Here is a 24,188-nt window from a genome sequence, read left to right as displayed (position 1 = left end):
ATATGCTCTGTAACTTGAAAAGGCAGAGAGAGTCTGCGGACTGCCGAGACAGCTCCCTCAGAGCAAAATGAACAGGGAACTTTTCACAAGTGGGCAGAGCCCTGCGTTGGCCAATTAAACTATAGAAGCAGAGGGACAACCCACTGCCAGAATGGAGAATCTAACTATGTGGGAAGAAGAGCAGTTGTGTTGTTTTGACCTATAACCATACAATTATAAAATCTAAAACAGTTTGCAGATATGCTAATTAATGCATACCCTAGGTAGATTCCAGCGGTCATTAAATAGAAAAGCGACATTGTTTGCAATACAAAATTGAGATTATAAAAGACATTTCTCCATTTAAAATTATTTTCATAATATATTCTTATATTCTAAAATACACCATGATTTTTAAACCAATAAAATTGCATTTGTATACATCAAAGTATATTTAATTTTAGGTTTTTCTGTTCCCTAATTTCTCTTGCTCCCCACAAACATACCCCTTCTTGTCCACGTTCTAGTCTTCTTCCTAGTCTGCATAATCCTCTTGTCCAATTCTATTTATTTCCCCCCTCGTCTTCCACCTTTTGTTTTTTCCTGTAATTTGACCTTTAACTGCTTTGCAATTCTGGCTCCTTCCTCAGTTACCCTCCCCACTTCCTTGAAGCCTCCTAAGACTGTTGGTTCCTCTCTTATCCCAGTGTTTGCCCTGTGGCCTGATTAGCATGCCCAGTAGCTCAATTTTTAATTGTTAAAATATAATATAAAATGCAAACCAAAGAGCACAAATGAGTCATATCTGCCCTAGGGAGGAATGGTGGACATCCCCAGAGCATCTGAAATACCTCTGCAGCCATGGGTGTTTTATCCTCCTCCCTCAAGGCTGATTAAATTCCAAACACATTAAGCAAAGCACCCCATTGTATTTTTGAAATCCAGGGTTTGCTCAAAGTGCTAGAGGGAGGCTGATCCACCATAATTTTCATTTTCTTCCATCTGCATTCATTCCCTTTCCAGAAATTCCCTTTCTGCCCAGACTCAATGTATATCTACAGAGATGGCTGGAAAAATGAATTTTCCTTTGAGTGATAAAGTTTTTGAAACTTTTCTGAATGAAAAGACAAAAATTCATTTTTTTTTTGTAGGAAGAAAAATCCAGTTTTGGAAGACCCAAAATGGAATTTTTCCACTTGTTGGCTACCTGGCTCCCTAGCTTCCCACGGAAGGGCAGTTGGACAGAACAATAAGTCAGACAGCTGTGGGACCCAGGAAGCCAGGTGTTTGGGAAGCCTGGAGAGCTGCCTATCTGGGAAAACAGGCCCAAGGAATTGGCTGTCTAGGAAGCCAGGCACAGCCTGGGAACTCACTAGGCAGGCTACTGGAGTTCTTGGGGAGCCAGTTAATTAAGGGCCTGGCAACCCCACAGGTCGGCTGTTGGTGAGCCTGCCTGCCTGGTTGCCTGACAGAAAAGCAGGCAGGGAGGCAGGCTCACATCAAAACTTTTGATTAAATTGAAATATTTCTGCAGAATACTTCAGTTCTGTTGAATCAACATGTGTCAGCAGAGAAGTGTTTTCTTTGGAAAATTTTCAACCAGGTCCAATTATTATACTAAAAGGATTACTTTTATTTTGTGTGTGTCAAATTTTTCACACATTTGATCCAGCAGGTATTAAAGTCTATCATAGCTTGCTACTACCTTTTACCAGGGCCGGCTCTAGTTTTTTTGCTGCCCCAAGCAAAAAATTTGCTGCCCCGAGAGCGTAACTGCCCATGCAAAAAAAACAAACAAAAAAAACCCCCGGAATGCTGCCCCTGGAATTGTGCCGCCCCAGGCACATGCTTGCTTTGCTGGTGCCTAGAGCCGGTCCTGCCTTTTACTAATTTTCTGTAGCTAAAATCCAAGAGTTTGAAAGGCTACAAGGGATTGTTGAAAGCACTCATGGCCAAAAATAGATTGGGAAACGTGGAGCAGCTACCATGAAAAGGAGGAATCAAAACAAAACACTATCTTTAAATACATAATCACAATTACAACAAAGCTATCAAGAGCTCCTACGCTTTTATAAATGTTTTAAGAATATAAAAATTGAATATAAACATTACCTGCAGCAGCCTGTCCTGCTGTCCTTGAACAGACTTCATAGGTGCCATCTGGCACTACACCTAAACATGAAATAAGCACATGCTTGTAAGACAGTTGTAATTAAACACGTTTTAGATCTTCCTTACAAAATTATTTTTGTACACTTGCCCTAGCTAAGTCAAATGTCACTTTCTTTTTTATCATCATTAACAACATGTGAGTGATTATAATTTCACTTTGGCTGGCAAATTTTCTTAGCAATTTTGCGAGCCTGTTTCAGACATTTCTGTATGCAGGGGGAAATTAAAAGAATCCATATTTAGTTGCTGAATGCAGAAGATAAAAAGGGAAGTGTTATGAGAAAGCAATTTATTACACATTTTTTAACAAATAGGTTTTACGCATTTTATGCATTGTGTTATTATAGGTTTTTAAAAAAATGTAATAAAATTCAATTAAATTAATACATTTAAAGCAATAAAGTAAAACACTTTTCCAACCTGGTTAAGGCAGATGGTACTGCAAGGCAAATATTATGTTGCAGTATATTACAATTCTTGAAAAAAGGACATCTATTGTTTAAATTTTTTTTAAAAATAAAGGGTGACTGGGGTTCACATGTAGGGTCCCACATGCAATAGAGCTTTATTTGGGTTTGGAAAGCAAATCTTCATCTCTTCCTTAGTCTCCTTCTGAACCGTCAAAGTTGTGAAAAAATATGGGAAAGGGCAATAGGGGACTGAGTTCCAGGGCCATGAAGACAAGATTAGAAACACTTACAAGCATTCATGACTAGATCCCCTCGTATTTCCGGTTTCCAGTCATCCCAACTCGTCTCAAAACCATCAGCAAAACGGATACAGAAATTTTTAAAATGTCCTTTGCTAACCAGAGACTCTGAAGAGCAGGCAGTGATTAATGTGCTTTCAATGGTCAGGACTAAAGCAGAGCCAGTGTCAAGATCTGCTGTGTGGTTAGACTGTAAAAGGAAGAAGAGACTTGTACAGAAAAGGCAATTTACTGGTAATCACAAACTTTTTTTTTATTATTATTATTATTTTTTTGCAGTTCATATCTTCCTCATACCCTCCTTCTATACTTTGCCAGCTCTATAGAAACCCTCTCCAAAGCAGCAAGTCTACACATTCACAATATCATGTATCCTTACTTCTCAGTAGTTACAGCATATCCTATGGCAGGCGTGTTAAATTCTTTTGGAGGAGAGGGCCAGATTCCATGCTTAATTATGGTCTGTGGACTGGAATATAAATTCAGGACTTCATACTTCCCTTAATTCAGATCAGATCTCCCCACTGCCTTTGCAGCAAAACTGATTATTTGAAACTTTGACTATCTTATAGTCACAAGCAACATCACTCAGGGAGAAAAACTGCTCCCTTTTAGGCCACCACTATTTCTGCCTTTGTTTCTCTTCCTTCCTATCCACTTTTCACTATTTCTATTTCTCTCTTCTCTGTCTTTGCTTGTCACTCTCTGTCCTTCCCTCTGCATTTTATTTTCCACACTGCAACTCTCACCCCTTGAGAGCTTCTCTCACACCCTTTTTCTTATTCCATCTGCTAATAAAATGACCAGCAATCGAGTAGTTAACACGGATACTGAAAAGTTGTCACTGTGCTTCAAAGCTCAAAGTCCAATGAGATTAATATGTGACAGTGGATACATTATTGGTAAACCAAACGTCTTCAGACATATGCAAGACTAGTTCCCCATGAAGACGTAAATCTATGGCATTGTCTAAACTAGAATTTAATGGATGATATCAGCATATTAGCTAACATGCAGATGTGTTTTGTGAAAGTTTAGTGTACACAAGTCGTGCACATTCTGTTATAATGTGCTAAACTTGTCATATTGAAGCCTTGTCTCCCTCCTGACTTTAATTTAATAGAATCATAGAATGTCAGGATTGGAAGGGACCTCAGGAAGTCATCTAGTCCAACTCCCTGCTCAAAGCAGGACCAATCCCCAGACAGATTTTTACCCCAGTTCCCTAAATGGTCCCCTCAAAGATTGAACTCTTAGCACATGTCAAAGCAAGCGCTGCCTTGTCTAAACTAGACTTAAAATGTCAGTTAGCCTGTGTTAGCTAATAAGTGCTTACATCACAATTTAAATCCTTTTCTGGACAAGGTTTATGACCAACTTGGGGTCTAAACACAACCAAAACTGTTACGCAAGTGAAAAATACATTAAAAATACTAAATAATGCTCATCACTTGTTTGAATAATCCAAACGTCAGAACATTTTATCACATTTTTTAAAAAGAAACGTAGAGTCTTCTTGTTTGTGTTCAGTTACAAGTATTTGAAAACAGAGGTCTTAAACTGGAATTGCTGGCACAAATGTTCAAAGAGCACGCCCAACTTCATACACCTCAAAGGTTTCTCAAAGTGCTGCCTCTGAAAACTTAGGGCCCATTAAGTTGCCTCAAGCCGGGCACATGGAAAGTGAACTACTCACAATCAGTAGTCATTTTTTAAAATTAAGTCTACTATCCACATCATAACTATTATATGGTGCTGGGGAAACATTAACATTTAATAAAGTCTAAATTGGTGCAATGTTAGAAAAACAGTTTATGTTAAAAGCATAACGTATATAAAAATTGCTACTTCAACAAAAATCTATACTTCTCCACGCTCTTGATATTTTTCTAATACCTGTGGTGCATTTGTGATGGGCAGACAAATTCCCAAATCATTAACAGTTAGCTGAAGAAAAAGTGTCCCAAAAGCCTGGGCAGATGTTTGCTGGATTCCAGGTAACATGTCTACCACTTCTTTTGTAGCCATGTGAATATCCTTATGTAAAGCCAGTCTCTGTTCATTCCAGTTGTCATAAGCAGCCTTGTAATTCAGCCAAAACAGCACAGCTTTATGAAGAAAAAAAGTTTCCAACAAAATTAAAATAAAATGGCAAAAAGTAGTGTTCATTGTAACAAGACAAAGGTTTGATTTTTCTGTTTTTGTCTTGTCAGCATATATTAAAATACAATGGATATATATTTGTGTACACACACACACACACACTTCCCAGGAGCAATGTGCTTTTGTTGTCAAGAGCAAAATAAAATAATACATGAATTATAAATGCTAAGGGGCAGAGGCCAAGACCACCAAAATGCTGCTGATGTTGGTATACATTTACATAAACCAGTTTGTCTACCAACTGAAAAGCCGTCCTCCCATCAGTTCAATTTTTCGCCCTTAATTAACATTAGTACACAACAAACTTCCTAACCAAACTTTGAGAACTATACTTACAGTTCTAGTCTATTTTAGGTTACAGATAAATTCAGATTTATAAATATCAAGCATTTCCTTTTGAAAAGAAATGTACAGAACTTGTTCAATTTGAAAACAAATTTGTAATGGTTCTCTAGTTTCTAACAAAAGAGAACTATAAACAGCACCCAACAGTACCTCTGTCAAACGCCACAGGCTGAGCAAAGACAATTGGCCTGTTCAAAGTAATAAGCACAGCCTCTCTATCTGATGAACCACTGATTTCTTCTCTGAGAGCATTTCTTAATCCAATTCTTGTCTTAAAATAAGCAACTTGATGGAAGTCAGAACCTGCTTCTTCATATACCTTAAAACATTTGAAAAATACAATAAAATCACACATTAAATTACGACTTTAAAAAGACAAATAAATTTAACGCTTTGGCATAACACAAGAAAATCAAGGATGCCCCATTTTGCAATATGCTCTTAAGAAGATAGAAAACTGTTTTCTTCTCTACTACAATTTGAACTAAGTAGGCAAATATTGGTTGTTTTCCCATGTTTCTTAAATAACGTAAGCCAATATATCTCTTTACATTCACCTGATGCAGCAGAATCCTCTCTGAGGAAAACAATCATCTGAATACAAGTTTGTTAAATTTATGTTCTCTTTCTGACTTTCCAGAGAATCCTAACTACTGTACTTCCCATAAAATTAGTGATTTCAGGGGATAGTAGTGAATTTAAGAATCCAGGAGATGCAATTACCAATTTAATACAAATGAAATGGATCAAGATTTAGGTTTCAGAATTTAGGATCTAATCTTTTCATCCCATGTATGTATACTAGAAATAGCATTGAAATCAATGGAAATTTTGAATTTGGATCAACTAAAACATTAGGCCATTAGTGTCCGCAATACAGTGGGGCAAATTTTTTGGATTAATAAACTATTTGTTGGAAAATGCAGTTCCTGCTCACTGGAGACTATTCATAAATTTGACACAAATAAGCTGAATAGTTTCAGGCAGAATTTTATTTTTTTCTAGCTTGATTCACACAATGTGAGGGAGTTCGGGAGCCCACCTTATAACTTTGAGCCCAGCGGGTCAGTGCACTCACCCCAGATGTGAGAAACCCTTGTTTGAATCTGCTCTGGAGCAGGGATGTGAATACAGTTCTCCACTCAGGTTTGTGCCCTAACCACTGGACTAAAAAAAATTATGAAGGGGGATCCTCCTCCACTGCACCCCAATTTTCATGAATCTAGCTCTTTAAAATGCCCAGAAACAAAACATTTTAGATTGAACAACACGTTTGGTTTGTCCCAAAATGGACTTTTCAGTTCTGGTTCAACCTGAACTATTTTTTCCCGCAATATTTCACAACTATCACCAAACAAACAAAAAAAAGCGGTTATTTGCCCAGCTTTAGTCCCTAGATACAGAAGTGCTAAATGCATTATTATAATAAAATACTTGATACTCCCTCTGATTTATCATGAATTACTGTTCACAGTGAACATTTAGCCCTTTTTTCTTAAAGCCATCTTTAATGAGGACATTGAAATTCAAGTCTAACGCCAGACAATCAATTTCAACTACTACATAACAGTAGATGCAGAATATATTTAGGTGGTAATCTTTATTGATTCTGAACTGTGGATGCATTCTAAAGCAATTGTTTTAAATATTTTCCAACTAGAGGTCTAAATAAATCAAGCTAGTCATATCCTAGAGTAAGATTAGAGATGTTTGTTGTGTTCTTTTCAAAGCAGAAGATATTTGTCTTCGTAAGAATGGAGAAGTATCATTACCAGGCTTTCCTAACATACACAGAGTTGCTGTCAACTAACCTGATGTTTAACAATTTGCCCCAATGCCAGATTCAGATCCACTTGGCATTTACCAAACAGTTTAAGGTAGCTGGTACTTCCAGGCATTGCTTTGGTTTGTATTCGGTTTGAGAGCTCAAGTTCTATCAATCCAGTTTCAAATCTCACGGCCCTCATTGATGGAGTTGTGGCTGTCACTTGAATTCCCTAGCAAACAATGAAAGAAAAGTTATTTAGGATCTGCTTCAAAGGCATCACTGGTGAAAAAAATTCTTAGACATGAAACAGGAAAGGGTGTAAAGATTTTTCCATAACACTTTGCATTTAGGACATTTCAAAAGATCATAAAAATCAAAGGCAGGCTTCTTTCTTGCTTTTTGTTAGTTAATTAAGAGAGATTTCCATCCCTGTCTAACACTGGGCTGATTGTTATTTGACATTTCATTTGTGACCATCTCAGGAAAATGCTTGATTTGTTTGGTTTCAACATATTCAACTACTGGCAACAGCTTGAGAGATTTGTCGGTCATAAAGATACCTTAAATTGTAGGCTCAAAGAGTACAGGAGAATTTTAGGCTTCTCTCCATCTGTTGTGCCATCATGTTCATTCCAAAGAGGAATTGGCTGCTCCCCTCCTGCACATGTTAAAAACTGAATTTTCAGTGTTTTAACAAAGAACATTTTTCATACAGTATAGAAATAAAATATAACTTTAAATGTGACTCACTGAATTTAATCAAACCAACAGAGTACAGCCAGTTCTGCAGTAAAGAACTATAAGAAGCATAAATATGGACGATTCGGGAGAGTAGGAGCTACTTGGAGTGTATTATCAGATCATGGGAGTAGCACTGCTAATGGCCTGCTACTACAGATTAAACACATTTTTTGCCTATTCCCCCCATCAAGTCAAGGGGGTGGGTGTGTCCAAGATGGACAGAGACTATTCCCACTCTCCAAATAACACCCACAGAACAACTAGCACCTGCAAAGAAAGGGTATCATTTGGTTCACAAATAATTGCTCTTTACCTGCAGCACCTGATGTGGACTGAATTTAGCTAACAACAAGGACCAGTCACTTGACCAAATTTATTAAGAGGTATGCAAAAAGGTGGATTAAAAACAAATAGTTACTTTAGAGTGAATGTGAAGGAGTCCTCTGCAAAACCTTTCAGTGTCCTTGGGAACATTTATTTAAAACTTTACTTTGGCCTCCCTCCTCCCCACCTCATGTATACTTCTGGCTATAAATGAAAAAAAACCAATCCTTTTGGATGAGGACACAATGGTCTCTTCTGTAGTGTCTATCAATATTCCACCACACCTGACAAAAAGGGGTTACTATTGGAGTAGCACAAAGAATTCCATCTTCCCTGCAACACCAAATTTTTCTAACCTCTGTTATCATTCAAAATTTAAAATAATTATGCAGAAGTGTGGTAATTTTTTACATTTTTAAGTGACTTGATGTACATGCTCTCAGACTATTTCATTCTCCAATTAGTTTTGATGCCCTTATTTGCTTTTCTTTAGCTTTTCAATATCCTTTCTAAAAACTTTGGTGACAAATAGAACTGGGCTAAATGGATTTTTTGGATCACTGGCAAATCTGAAAAATTGAAAAAAAGTAGTTTGGGATGAACAAAACGATTTATTGCAATACTGAGCATTTTAATGTTAATTTAAAAAATAAAAGGGAACGTTCAAAACAAAAAAAATCAAATAAAAAATGGAAACATTTCATTTTGAAGACATTTAGATTTTTCAGTTTTTGTTTTTTGATTGAAACAACTTGTCAAAATAAGCACAAAAAGTTGTTAAATGCTTTGGAAACTGCATTTTTTTGCCAAAAATGTTTCAGTTTAAAAATATCACCCAGCTCTAATGACTACAACTGCGTGTAGTGTTCCAGATGTGGTTACACTGTGGTTTTGAAGAGTGGCAAGAATAACTCCCTAGTTTTCTATGCTATTTCAATAAGTACACTTAGCTCAGGCTATTTTTGCAATGGTATTTCAGTGAAGTAGTTTTTATTGTGGCAGTCAGGTACTTTTTTTTTTTTTTTTTTTTTTAAATAGTCACTGATTGCAAGTAGATTCCCCCGCAGTTCAGTCCTGTCCCCCTCCCCCCATTCTAAGCTGAGCTCTCTCTATTCCATCCCTGAGATGTAGGGCTTTACATTTGTTAGCTCTGAATCACATCCTGTCGAATGAAGCCCACTTCACTTTTTCCTCCATCCTCCTGTATATTTTTTACCCTTCTAATTTTGGTGTCATTGGCTAACTTGATCATGCTTGAATTTATACCTTCCTCTAGAGAATCAGTGAAAATCTTAAAGAATAAAGGAGCCAAAATTGACACTTGCAGTGCTCGACCCAATGCTGCTCTCAACTTGAAGATATGACTGCTCTGTATTCTCTGCTCATCAACCAGCTTCTTCTCCATGGTATTTTAATTTTATCTAATTGGTATTCCTCTAATTATTTTAAGTTTATAATGTGCCACTAAAATGAATGCCTTAAAATACTAAGGAGACACTACAGCCACTGCATTCACTTATTACATTTATTGTAACATTCAAGTAATTTACTTAAGTTATTGCGACTGCAAGGTCTTTAATGGCAAGGACCATCTTTTTGTTACGTTTGCCTAGCACTGATTAGGGCCTTGCGATTTACAGCAATACAAAAAACTATAATAATAATAATAATGTTTTTAAAAGACTTTTGATTGTAAGTGAAGCTGTTCAAACCAATCTATAAGACTCAACAAACAGCATGTTACTGAAGTTCACAGATGACAGTAAACTGGGAGGATACTGAACATCAGTGAAGACAGAGAAGTGATACAATGGCACCTAATAAAGCCTTTTTATTTGAATATTCTAAGTTTCTCTGTGAAGCTATTTTAATGGAATTATCATCATTATTAAAGTTTTTTCTTCCAGATGTTCTCATACTGATTATTATATGCCAAGATATTTTTCCTGGAATAAACATCAGGCTGATGATTTTTCTGGTTCTTCCTTCCCACCCTTCTTAAAGATAGGTACTACATTTTTTTTCTGTCATCTGGTATCTCTCCTGACTTGCATGATTTATTTCTTTTCAGAGGTTCTGAGATTTCCTCCACTAGATCTTTAAACTCTCTTGAGGTAATCTCATCTGGACGTATAGATTTATATATATTTAGCTGTCATTATTTTGCTTGTTACCTTTTGTTCTGGGTCTTTGCAACTATTTTTTCTGATAACATGTCTGCTTGCTGCATAATAGCCTCTATATTTTCCTTAAAGCTTTCCTAAAAAAAGACCTAAGAAAAACTAAACTAAAAAACTACATTAAAAACAGCAATTTGTAACTTTTAGCTTTTTTGGACTCTTCACTTACCTATTCTTTGTGAGATTATTTTCCACAGACATACAAGCCCTCTACACTGCTGTTTATGGACCTTTTATTTGCCTGATGGCTTTATTTTGACTTTTTACCTTGCCTCTAGATTCTTCAACAGATAGCTTAGATTTTATTTATGTAATTCTTTTTTCTCATGCAGTTCTCAAATTTATTTTTTCATCAATTCTTAATTTAGTCACATTTTAAACAAAATATTCAGTGCCACTTTAATTTATACTTGTGTGTTAGGCTTTTGGACTTGTTTTTATTCAGATCACTTCTCTATCCATTTTCCAATTATTACTGTAGTTAATATCTCCAATTTAAGCAAGTGTCTTACAGAAATATGTAATGTTCTAATAGAATGTATTTTCCCATAACTTTTCTCTACAAGAAATATTAATCCAATTCATATATAATGACTTGCTCTCAGGTTTCCTCATTGTTGGTTCATGTCAGATCAATTCATGTTATTTCTTTCAGTGTTTGGAAAAAATAAGCTTTCCGTCACTAAATTTAAACACATCTATGATAAACTGTCACTACATGGTTACATTCACATTTGCTTTTCATCTTCAATCATGTGGTAGGATCCTCAGCTGGTAAATTGGTATAGCCCAAGAAAATCAATGGAGCTATGCCAACTAAGGATCTGTTTTAGTGCACTTATTTGTTACTCAATAAGCATAATTTGCTAAAAACAGTATTTTATGTAATAAGAACAAATGTGGTGCTGAAACTAATTTTTCTATCCACTCCACCACAAACAAATTTTACCATTCTACCCTGACCAAATGTCTGTCCATATAGCTTTGCAAAAATCCTCCACTACCTTTTTGTAGTGAATGATATTTTTCTTTTGCAAACTTTCACAAAGCTGCAAGCTGATCTGACTGGACAGAAAACAATGTTACAGACAGATGCTAATGTTCAGTGGATTGTTTGGTAGAATTACTTTTGCAATTAATAGACAGCACCCTTGCACAGAGTTCTCCTATGTGACACAGAAGCTCCAGTGACTCAAGAAAGAGACTAACAATGTTACCCACAATGTTCTCCAATGCCACAATTCTACCTAACCAAACTTCTTTTCCATGTGTTGTTGGCCTCTGAAACAATTTCTGTGCTACAGTGGAACCAGAAAATGGTGGCGTTCTTGTGACATAAGAACCTGACACAGTGACAGATAGAGATTGCAGATATGTTAGGCAGCACCAGAAGTCTTAAAGCTAAAATTTTAGTGAAATCCTCAGGTAGTTCATCTTACCTGATACCTTCTGTATGACTTCGTTGACTTCCTTCATGAACACTTTTTGTACAAACACTAAATGATTTAGAAGGTCAGTTGTGAGATTATGTTCAAAGGAACCAACCTGCCAGAAAATACGAAGATTATTTTTGTAAAATTTTAAAATATAGGTGTGATAGCTGTGGTCAATGCAATACTGTTTTAAGTATTGACTGCATCAGAATACAGCATAACAATGGCACATAATCTTAGATACGTTGATGTAATTATTGTTAGTAAACAATGATTTTTTAATTGTGGCCACTGTATGTGGAACAGTTTTCTCTAGTATATTTTTTGATGCTAAGCCAATGACAATAAATAAGGGGGAAAGTGCATTATGTCGACTACTGTAATGGGAGCATAGGCAGAATACCAGTATTGAATTATCAACAACAGAAAGTCGCCAACCTCATTCAGCTTTTTTGTAACAGTAAAATGGTAGGTATAATTTTACCAGCTTTACAGAAGGCTTAACTAAGGCACAAGCAAGTTAAATGAATTGCTTAGTGTCGTATAGTAAATTGTTAATAGAACTGGGAACAGAAGCCACGTGTCCTGACTCCCAACGTCCTTTATTCTAAATGCTATAGAAGAAAACCACTGCTGATATGTGCAATACCTGATAAACCTATTAACTCTGAACTCTGATTATATGCTTTAAGAAATATTATTTCTACATTGTGAATTTTCTAAGAACTGTTATCATGCTTTGTATTCTTTAACTTTATTAAAAACAAGTTTGGTAAAAACCTTTAATATTAGGAAGTAAATTTAGTCACATTTTAAATGGCAAAACCCCTTTTACACAATTAGAGTAAATTCAAACCAAGGCTCAATCTCTGCACTAGTAAGGTCTGTCTTGAAGCAGAAAGAAGCAAAGGTTAGATTGGGAAGTACAAAAAGACAGCAGCATGTTGGAGTTCTCTGAAAAGCATACAGATCGTCAGAAGTCTCAACTATCAGGGCAAATATCAACCAAGGAGTTTTAGGGAGCATGCCAAACATGCACATATAAAAATACTGTATGAAACTTAATAGAAGTAACGTAAAGAAATTGGCAGTCTTCAATGCCTACCTCAGCCACGCAACGTAAATAGTTCCCTTGTAGATAATAGCCCTGTTTAGTTGGTAGCTCATCTATACTCCATATTTGATCTGAATAGGTGTCATGTTCCTCCATGACATATTTGCCTGACATAGTGACAGGAGGAAGATTAAGACTTGCTGAAGGAGGAATGGTAGACATATCAGTTGCAGAAACTTTTGATGTAAACCGCAATCTATGATTTGGAAGTTCAAATGTAAACCTTGTTTGAGCACCTGTAAAGAAAGAGAAAAGTGGGTATAATGTTGGCTCAGAAAGAATATTTCAAACTTGAAAAAATTAAGAAAATTAGTGGAACCAAATGAAAGCTCAAACTGGAGTTAAGATTGAGAGCACAGTAATGTAAGGGCTATAAACAATTAATTCTCAATTTCTTGGGTTTTTAACCTAATTAAACTTAAAAAAACCAAACATTTGAAATTATGTAAATGCATAGTTAAGGTAGTCAAACAATCCAACTCTGTATCTGTACTGATAACTTGTGAATATAAACTTAAAACAACCTCATCCATTCATAACAGTTTCAACTCATTAGGGACCACAAAACTCTATATACTACCACTCCCTAGGTATTTTTTAAAAACTCTTGGTGCTGTGGAGAGTCCAAATGGCAATACCTTGTAGTGGTAGTGATTTGGCTCCATTATGAATCTCAAGTACTTCCTATGGGCCAAGTGGATGGCTATGTGGAAGTGAATCCGAGGTGGTGTATGTATTTATTCAGTTTCCTCAGGACAAGGAAAGGACAAAGGTGTCCTGTTTTCTTTGAGATAAGGAAATATGAGCAGAAGCCTCTTCTTCTCTTTACTCCTGAGATATTCCCTCTAAGGTCACCGCGTTTTACAACAGGATCTTGTGAGAAAGGTGTCTGAAGAGCAACTGGGCGGGGGGTGGAGGTAACATATAGGGTAAAGTGTGGAAATGAATAAGGTAGCCATGGGCAAAATGTCCAATACACACTTATCTGTTGTGATGGTAGACCAAGAGTGTTGGAGAGGGGCAAGACAGTTCCTTAAAGTGCTGGCAGGCTTTTGATGGGAGCCACGTTAGAGCCAAATACTCCCATCACACCCGCTGACTATGACGGTGCAGGTGAACAAAGAACAATGGTGGCTATCTCCAGGAGCATCAAGGCCTTCTCCTTGGAGGATATTCAGGCTGTCTGCTCTGGGAGCAGAATGAGGTCTTCCTGCTCCTTTGTATGTAATTTACTCATCTGGGAAAGCCTCCCCCTTCTTGTTCAAAATCCTACAGAAAAACAGGAAGAAACTGACGGAGAGCATAAGAAGGCTAAATGGTGGCCAGAACAGCTCTACAAGCAGACATAGATGCGGACATGGCCAGGTAATCTGTAATGCAGAGTTGCAATGAGGTGGAGAAATATATCCTGAAGAAATTGAGCTTTTTTCAGGCTTCTTTTGTGGCCCAGACTTTTCTTGGACTGCCAACATGATCAGAAACCCAGCATTTGGGTGTGTGCACAAGTGTTCAAAGTGCTTTTGAAGCACCTGGTACCTCTCTTCCACTCACTTAGATGGGGCGGGGGGGGCGGCAGAATGGCAGAGGTCTGCCACAGACCTTTTACCAGTGGAAGTATGTCTTTGTTGATCATGAAGACAAACATGACCATGGTTTGTTGACTTCAGTATATCAAAGAATTTAAGAGACCTCTCCTGGATTACTGTGGTTTCAACATTCAGGGATTTAGGACAGGAGGTCCTGGAAAGCCATAAAGTCATCAACCATAGGCACTGGGACAATTGCCACCGCTTCATCTGGCAACGATGATGATTCCTTAGATAGGGATTGATGTTGTTACTCTCCCTCCATTATTGCCTACTCCTGGATGCTGATGTCAGTCTCTGGGTGGCCAGCTATTGATGCTGTTGGGGAGTAGGATTTCCTCTTTTGTGTGTGGGAGGTGGATCTGCTCTGGAACATATGCAACAGTGGTTCCTAGTATGGCCAATATGGATAGAGCAGTGTGCCACAGAGGTACTGACTGGGTTGATGTTGTCTGATCCAGTGCCATTCACATATCCCCAGTGGTGGAGCTCAAAATGGATAGCCTCCTGAACCCTGCCTAGGATCACTCTCTGATGGTAAGTGAGAGTGATCTCTACCTGAGACAGTGAGAATAAGTAGGTCAAAGAAGGTGATGAGATGTATGCTTCCTCAAACGGAGGGCCAAAGAGTGATGTAGGACTCAGTGCCAGCCACTGCTTTGGTGTGGAATGTGAGTCTTCCATCGAGGTGTAACTCTAAGCCTTGACAGGTTCAGCTACAGGCGCCAGGCGCCGTGCCCAGTACCAAGGTCAGCACCAGGCCTTCATTCTCATGTGCCACAGTGACTGACCAGGACTGGCCTCCTCCAATTTGGAAATCATAAAGAGTTTGGAGGCTGTGTCTTTGGAGATGGCATGTGGAGTTCACATAATGCTTAGAACTATGTTTGTACTCCATCCTGCCTCACCTCTTGTAGTCACTTTTTGGTGTCAGGGGACTAGGTGCCAGACCTGTTGGCGCTGAAGTTGGCAGTTCCGAGATAGTTGGCGTTGAGGCTGCTGGTACCATTCTTCAGTTCCTTTCTCTATCTGGCCTCAGATTTTCGTGGAAGTGTTGGCCAAAAATGATTTGACTCCAGTGTAGCTGTTAGCATCTCCTCAGAAGTCAAAAGCATGGACTTCTCTATCAACTGTAATTTGAGCCAAGTGTACCTGGGCTTGAGAATCTTCAAGGAGACAACTGGCACACAGAACACCTGTCCAGGATGTGGCTCTGTCCCAAGCAGAAAAATCATCAACTCTGTCCATTTATGAGGGGGATGAGGCAGTCACAGATGGGCAGTGTTTCAAATCTGACTGCTTAGAATCCATCATGAGGGGTAGCAATAGGCACAACCCTGGGTAGACTGTGCAGGAGGCAGCTAATAAGGAAAAGGCTTGTAGTGCCAGCCAGTTAGGGGAAGGTTTTTTGGCGGAGCCAATCAGGGCCAGACTGGCCCATATAAGAAGGAGCTGCTGAGCAGAGCAGAAGCAGTCACTCCCTGGAGTTTGAGGGAGGAGGACTGGCTGCTTAGAGGGCTGGAGCCCCATGGACAGAGCAGTGCTGGATAGGGTCACCAGAGTATGAGAAAGCTCCAGGCTGACGGCTGCCAAACTGAGGCCCTGATACAAGGGCAGAGGAGGTGCTAGGGCTGTGGGGAAGTGGCCCAGGGAAGAAGACGGCAGAGTTGGAGAAGGGGCAGTACATGGCTGTCAGCTATAGGGTCCTGGGTCAAGGCCTGGAGTAGCTGGCAGGCCCGGGCTGCCCCACCCCGGCCCCTACTGGCCACTGAGGGGAGTGGCCAGTGTATGGACTGCAGTCTGTCACTGAGATGAGTGACTAGAACCTGGACTGCAGATTGCCACTGAGGCAAGTGGTTGGACTGAGGACTGTCGGTGCCCCAGAAGAGGGGGGAAAAAGAACTGAGTGGGGCACAGCGGAGGGCTGTGTCCAGAAGGATGACATGGTCTGGGGAGCGACACGGATCCTGGATGTGAGACAGGAGTGATGACGGTTGAGACACCACCTGAGGAGGGCACACTGGCAACCCCAAGCTAATTCCCAGGATGGCCAACAGGAGGTGCTGCAGTGGTGAGTCAACACAATAATATATAAATATTCATTGGGCCAAAAACAGAGAGGGAGAATGATTCTATACCCTGGGCAGTAGGAGATGTGGATTCAAATATTCTCTCTGTCTGATTCAGAGAAAGATTATCAATCTTCATCTGTAAAATAGTCACCAGTAAAAATGTCTTTTCCAAACTTTAGATGTCCACAGTGTCATAGTTTGTGAACCTCTTAAAACCCAGGATATCTGTTTAAGAAAATGAATTTTGCTTTTGTATACAGTTCTAGAATCTAGCTGACTCATACAAAGTAGAAAACTGGAATTCAATAAAAAACCTGCACAAGTGTAACGGAACACAATACAGCTAGATATGAGTAACTCTCATATACATTAATAAAAGACTGTTTTAGCTAGTGTGATCTTAACTGACTTAAATGCAAACTGTATTGGACTCCACCTTAGTAAGTTACTTCTTTTGAAGCGCTTTCATTTAAAACCCGAGGAAGGACTGTCAAACTGCAATGCCCTCAGTGACACACAACAGGAATATTTTAGAAATTACCGTATTGTCCCGAGTATAGGCCGCACTTTTTCCCCCTAATTTAAGTCTTTAAACTAGGGGTGCGGCCTATAAGCGGGATCTTGCCAAAAAAAAACCAATAAAAATACTTTAAATCCCAGCCGCGGCAGGGACTTAAAGAGCTCTGGGCTCCCCGCCGCGGCGGGCAGCCCAGAGCCCTCTGAGTCCCGGCCGCGGCTGGGATTGAAAGCGCTCTGGGCTCCCCGGCGCGGCGGGCAGCCCAGAGCGCTCTGATTCCCCGCCGCAGCTGGGATTTAAAGAGCTCTGGGCTCCCCACCGCGGCGGGCAGCCCAGAGCGCTCTGATTCCCCGCCGCGGCTGGGATTTAAAGGGCTCTGGGCTCCCCGCCGCGGCAGACAGCCCAGAGCCCTCTGAGTCCCGGCCGCGGCTGAGATTTAAAGGGCTCTGGGCTCCCCGCCGCGGCAGGCAGCCCAGAGCCCTCTGAGTCCCGGCCGCGGCTGAGATTTAAAGGGCTCTGGGCTCCCCGCCGCGGCAGACAGCCCAGAGCCCTCTGATTCCCCGCCGCGGCTGGGATTTAAAGAGCTCTGGGCTCTGATTCCCCGCCGCGGCGGGCAGCCCAGAGCGCTCTGATTCCCCGCCGCGGCTGGGATTGAAAGCGCTCTGGGCTCCCCGCCGCGGCGGGCAGCCCAGAGCGCTCTGATTCCCCGCCGCGGCTGGGATTTAAAGGGCTCTGGGCTCCCCGCCGCGGCAGACAGCCCAGAGCCCTCTGAGTCCCGGCTGCAGCTGAGATTTTCTTTAAGTTAAAAAAAGTTAAAAATTTAATTTTTTTTAAAATAGCACCAAACTTTAAGGGTGCGGCTTATAATCAGGAGCGGCCTATACTCGGAACAATACGGTAAAAGAACTAGCGGTAAATAAATAGAACCACACAAAAAGGTGGTGGTTATGCCATGCTAATATGCACTAGCTATTACCATCAGCCAACATGAAATTATAAGGAGCAGCTTGGAGGGCAATGCGTACCACTTTGGTTTGCCCTTTTGCAATGGCCAGCCAATGGATCAGAATCTGTAGGATGAGTGCTCTCATTGGATAGTCCTGGTGCCTTCAACAGGTGTTTGGGCAGGCTGGCTGGGGTACAGAGCAGTTGGTGTTAAGATGGAAGGTAGAAGAGGGCACCTTCCTGCACCACAAATCATATCCTCCCTCTCCTGCTTAGTGGTTATTAGTGGAAGGTATGAGTACATCTGTGGTTTGTTTTGGTTTGCTTATTATGGACTGCAGCAATCGTGTGGATGTGTGTCCAGGTACTGACAGCATTCATCACTGATGACATGGGGAATTTCATGGACATTTTTGCAGTCAGTCAGTTTATGTTGGCACCGTTACCCCAGAACTTGACATTACTGCAGCCCAGCCATTGCTGGCTGAAAACCAAATACCACATCACTAGGAATAATTTTTAGGACTTTGAGAGGCCTGGCCAAATAGCTCCATATTTGCAGTTTTGCTAATACGAATTGGAGGATGGGTCAGAGATGTATCATGTAATGCAATGGTTCTCAAACTTTTTGTACTGGTAACCCCTTTCAAATAGCAAGCCTCTGAGTGCAACCCCCCTTATAAATTAAAAAACACTTTTTTATATATTTAACATTGTAATAAATGCTGGATGCAAAGCGTTTGGGGTAGAGGCTGACAGCTTGTGACCCCCCCATGTAATAATCTTGCGATCCCCTGAGGGGTCCCAACCCCCAGTTTGAGAACCCCTGATGTAATGTACCATAAGAATGGAAGGAATGTTTGGACAGCTGACCTTGGTTTAAAGTGATCTTGCATATACGTTTTATTGTTATTATGACTAGAAATGTTTTGATAAGAGATGATAGGAGAACTGGTGGTCCACTAAGGGTTACTATGGTGACCTAGTAGAAGTCACTATGAGTTATGTACTTTGTTTAAGTTAGCTGTAAAAGATTAAGCAAAACAATACATTTTGGAGCAGTGAGAGGAAGCTTTTCTTTGGGCTAGGAGCTGACCCCTAAATTCCTCATCAGCTGAACAGAAGGAGGGCCCCTGGAAGCCTGGCTGTTGATTACTCAAAACCATCTCAGACTCTGGGTAACTATAATGTTTGGGATGCTCTGAACCTATAGCTATAGCATGTATGTTTGTGTGTGCCTGAGACCTAATAAAAGAGTAGTTTTAGGTAAAAGCACTCTGGTTATCAATCAATCATTTATCAGACAGAGGAGTTGTGTCCCCATTTATTTATTCCTGACACTGCCTGGAGAGAAACAGTTAAGTTATCGCTGCTTTGGGTTCTGAAAACCCTGAATAACACCACTAAAGATTTTTGCAGTTTGTTGACACGGGTGCTCCAATGACTTATGTGGTCAGTTTGCAGTTAGTGTACAAAGCAGTGTTTTTGATGAATCAGCATGAATTCTGTTTGGTTTATTAATATGCTTTTTATTTCACAGAATCACAGCTTTGGCTAGCAGGTCCTCGCAGCAGGGGTTTCAAACATCACCAAGGCAGATACTGGCTGTGATTGGTTCTCCCAAAAATCACAGAGCCTGGGTGGGTTTGGGACGCCTCCACTCGTCCCTTAAGAATTAGGCATCAACACAATTTTCTCAGGAAAAGAGGTTGGATTTGTGGGCAAACCTGAGCCATCACTATGAGACTGGGGTTTCCTAGGCAGTAGGCTGTTCTACGTTACAAGCCATGATAGACCTTGGGGTAAAACAAACTATGATAGAATGTTGTTAAGACCTGGGACAGTGATGCTCAGGATATGCTCAACCTATAGGGAGAAGGCAGGTGAACTGATGTTCTTCCTGGTTTCACTGCTGCTAGGATAGGTTGCCTGAGAAATTATCCTGTTATGGAATTAATGAAGTTGCAGCCACTTGGTCAAAAATTCCAGATCTTTGTATCTGTCCTCATTGGCCTCTGCCTTGTGCAATTATTCATTATAACAAAATCTGCTAGAATTAGCCTCTTATTTTATTTTAATACACTAAATAGTCATATCTACAGGATAGATTTTTTACTATATTCTGGTTCCTTATTAATATAAATTCTCTCACACTAATCTGTTCATGAAAATTCATAGTCACAAGGACAAACAAAGGATTAAAAAAGTATTATTACCATAACTGAATAGGAATCCATAATGCCACATTTGATCTTTTCTAGTGAAATTAATGTTAAAAAGTGACCATCATCTTTTCAAAGTTTCATGGAGGACTGTTACCTGCACAGGCCCTGGCTTCCAGCTGTCCCTGTGTGAGCTCAACCCCCACTCAGTCCCAGGTCCCGTGCCCCTACTTCACCCCTTCCCGCAAGCTCCCACTCCTGCCCCCCAGGTCCCGCTCCTCCTCCACCTGTTCCCTCAAATCCCCACTCTGCCCTGCCTCTTCCTGCCCCTACGCCGCCTCGTTCCGCCCCCTCCCCTGAGAGCAGCCCATCCCCGCTCCTCCCTCTGCCTCCTGCACGCTGTGGAACAGTCGATCTGCTGCAGACGGGAGGTGCTGGGAGGGAGGAGGAGGAACTGATTGGCAAAGCATGGCAGGTGGGAGGGGGAGGGCTAGGGAGAGGAGCTTGGCTACCGGTGGGTGCTAAGCACCCACTAATATTTTTCCGTGGGTGCTCCAGCCCTGAAGAACCCACAGAATCAGCGCCTATGGTTACCTGTCATTCCATGACTTCTCATTCTTCCCATCTTATATTCTGCTTTTAGAGATGGCAAGAGTGCTGCTCCAATAGCTATACCATCTATCATGGCACTGAATTTAAGAACTATGGGCTTCTTCTCTAAGCCTTCTGGCAGTTGTGGAAATTCATTGGTTTCAACTGGAGTCTGATTAACACTTGTTGGTGTCTTTTCAGAGGGCAATGGAGTTGCAACATCTTCTTTTGCAGGCTGTGGGCTATTTAGAAGAAGAGATACCAGAAACAACTATTAGATATCCTAATGTATTCATTATACAGTACTGGCCTGATTCTCCCACAGAGCAGCATTAGCCCGTAAGAGGATAGAAAATAAGACAGGTCCATACAGGATGGCAAATAAAGCAAAACTTACGCTGTTGATGGTTGCCTGATGAGGTCTGAAATCTGTTTGGAAAGCTGGTGAGAACTGCGCACCATCATGCTGTGTAGAGTGGCAGGGTGTTGAGGAATGTTGATGCTGATAGCTCCCACTTTCAACACTGCAGCATTATTTGTTTTCAATCCTCTTTGGGCACTATAAAGAGCCTGTGATTTGGCAATACTGCATTTGACTACAGTTCTAACAAACAACAAAATATGATTATTTGCATCCTTTTCTCAAAATATTTTTTAAAAATATATACATTGATATAGCTTTTCAACAACAAATTAGCTGAATTATGAAGTATTAAGATGAACACACTTGTATTAGCAATTTATAAACTATATACATGCCTACTTAGTTTCTATTTATGCACACATAGATGCAGTACATGCTGTATAAGCAACTATACAGTTTATTATATTTAACAATTATATGGCATGCATAGCAAAATGTCCATTCAATTATTATAAGAATGAAATATAATATAATTTGCGATTACACACAATAGACTGCATACACACACTATACACACAATGAAAACAATTGTGATTCTATATCACCTATTTCATCCTAATTTTTTCTCAAGAATTTTAAACAATCTTCTATAGTGACAGCTCCTCAGAGAGACTTTTTTAACAACTACTAGACTACTGGACAGGATTCTGTCTCAATTTGTAGATAATATGTAGCAAACTATTTGCTTTTTTGGTGTAGGAATATTCAAGTTTAAGTGGCCCTAACTTCACAAATGTAAACTTCAAACTACACTAATTTCAAAAGGTGTCATCATATAATACAGCTGTGACGGAAACACAATTGCACTATGTGTTTGTAATTCTAACAGTGTTTTTCATCTTCAATAACCATGCTATAAAGAATAACAAATCCATGACTATTTCTCATCTTTTTGGTCAGTTATTGGAATTTTACTCAGACAAGATTTCAAGTACTATGGCTTACACCAGGGGTCGGCATCCTCTGGGACACGGCTCGCCAGGGTAAGCACCCTGGGGGGCCGGGCCAGTTTGTTTACCTGACGCGTTGGCAGATTTGGCCGATCGCAGCTCCCACTGGCCGTGATTCACCATCCCAGGCCAATGGGGGCAGCAGGAAGCCGTGGCCAGCACATCCCTCGGCCTGCGCCGCTTCCCACAGCCCCCATTAGCCTGGGACGGCAAACCGCGGCCAGTGGGAGCTGTGATCGGCCAAATCTGCCAACGCGTCAGGTAAACAAACTGGCCTGGCCCCCCAGGGTGCTTACCCTGGCAAGCCGTGTCCCAGAGGTTGCCGACCCCTGGCTTACACTATTATGGTTTAATACATATGATAAGAATATAATTTAGAAGAGGCAATATATTAGCAACATAGTTTGCCAATTAGTATAGAATTAAATTTTCAACTTTCAGCTCAGATGATTTGAGCAGCAATTTCCTCTCAGGGGTATAACTAATATTCTTCACAGTATTAACATTATAATAATACAGTTAAGAGGAAAAATGGCATTTAATTTTTGGGCAACCTGACTGCATAGTATTTATGTAATTATCTTCACAGGGTTAATGTTAAAGTAATTAAAAGTTATTTCAAGTGTTATTCTCCAACACTATGCCCAAGGCCTAGCTAGCTCAAAGAACCCAAGAAGTGGGAGTACAACCAAGGCAGTGTTTTTTCTGCTCATAGCAGGAGAGAATTGTGTCACTCTAATTCAATCATAGGCCTTCCAAACATCTGTTCTAACACTACTTTAACAGATTAAGAATAGATATTGCTGGGAGTTGAAAGAAGTTCTTGTTCAGGATCCCATGGCTAGAAGGAAGGCAGAAGCTTTAAGGGAACCAGATTGTCATTGATTAAAATTCAGGGTTAGAGAGAGTTGTTTAATTTTATTATAAAGTGCTCTCACAGAAATGTGGAAGACACACTTCCAAGGAGGAAAAGTCCCAATTTGTTCATTAATGTTTTCAGAACAGTATTAGGCAAACATGCTTTCCTTCAGAAGTGGGTATGCGTGTTTTGTTCTAGCTTTTAAAAAAATTAATAAAATATAAAATACATATGGCCAATACAAAATAATACCACTATGTTTATATTAGCGTTCCCACACATCTCATTCCAAGCAGAAATTAACAGGGGGCAGCGTTATATTCCATACCTATGTCTTTCCCTCAACCACTCAACACTCCAGCACCAAAAGGCAACTAGCTGTGAGTCAGCCCAGAATATTGACTCAACTAGCTGTTCAATCATCATCAGTGTAACTCTCAGCATGAAGGAACAATGAAGCAGTTTCCCCAATCTATGCCAAGACACCAACACAATCATCCACTACACAATTTGTTGAAAAAGTAAGTGTCATAGTCAGCACTAAAATATTCACTGTGATTCTATGATAAAAAAAATTCCCAGTTTAAAAATAACATTTGAATGCACACACTGTCTTGGTGCTGAAACATCAGCAGTATTTCTAATACAATTTAAAGAAAAGCATTAAGCTATTGTACCAGAAAGTGTGGGGGGGGGAGACACAGAAACAAATATAGATCCAGTGTAATTAAACTAAACGATAGAAACCCACATTTCATTGGTTCCAGACTTGAGGCTCAAAACTCACAAATCTAGACTTCCTTTATATCTAACAACTAGGTTAACTGTGCTTCCTGGGCAAGTACTTCATTTTTCATTTAATTAAAGTATCTTACTATAAGTGTCTGCTCTAAGATGCTGCCAATATGGAAAGCAGGTGTTCAGAACACTTAAAACACCATCCTATTCATTCTTAACATGCATTATACATCTAACAAAAAATGTATATAGCACTAGAGCTAGCTCAATATTATTCAAATGTTACTAAACAAACACTGAAGCTATTCACCAAATAATTTATTCAAGTAGTAGCTTTTGTGGTATTGGATCAGTTCTATAGATTGTCATTCTAAAAGGGAATAGCTGGAAAGTGATTTGGCAAACAGGAACTCATA

General features: G+C 39.9%; 1 protein-coding gene across 1 annotated transcript in view; it reads right to left on the bottom strand.

Moving 5' to 3' along the window:
- Nucleotides 1-24,188, bottom strand: part of KIAA1109 (KIAA1109 ortholog) — a 229,333-nt gene that overhangs the window by 55,025 nt on the left and 150,120 nt on the right. Inside the window, exons 50-59 of the mRNA XM_045017971.1 lie at nt 21,199-21,405; nt 20,805-21,043; nt 12,920-13,164; nt 11,821-11,926; nt 7,697-7,794; nt 7,180-7,365; nt 5,519-5,687; nt 4,757-4,968; nt 2,852-3,050; nt 2,092-2,151 (exon numbers count right to left, since the gene is read on the bottom strand). Of these exons, the coding sequence (XP_044873906.1) occupies nt 2,092-2,151; nt 2,852-3,050; nt 4,757-4,968; nt 5,519-5,687; nt 7,180-7,365; nt 7,697-7,794; nt 11,821-11,926; nt 12,920-13,164; nt 20,805-21,043; nt 21,199-21,405 (1,721 nt within the window). The remainder of the gene's footprint in view (nt 1-2,091; nt 2,152-2,851; nt 3,051-4,756; nt 4,969-5,518; nt 5,688-7,179; nt 7,366-7,696; nt 7,795-11,820; nt 11,927-12,919; nt 13,165-20,804; nt 21,044-21,198; nt 21,406-24,188) is intronic.

Source organism: Mauremys mutica, chromosome 5 (assembly GCF_020497125.1).
Source record: "Mauremys mutica isolate MM-2020 ecotype Southern chromosome 5, ASM2049712v1, whole genome shotgun sequence".
NCBI lineage: Eukaryota > Metazoa > Chordata > Testudines > Geoemydidae > Mauremys > Mauremys mutica.
Note: the sequence above shows the minus strand (reverse complement) of the source record. Positions and strands in the feature narration are given on the sequence as shown.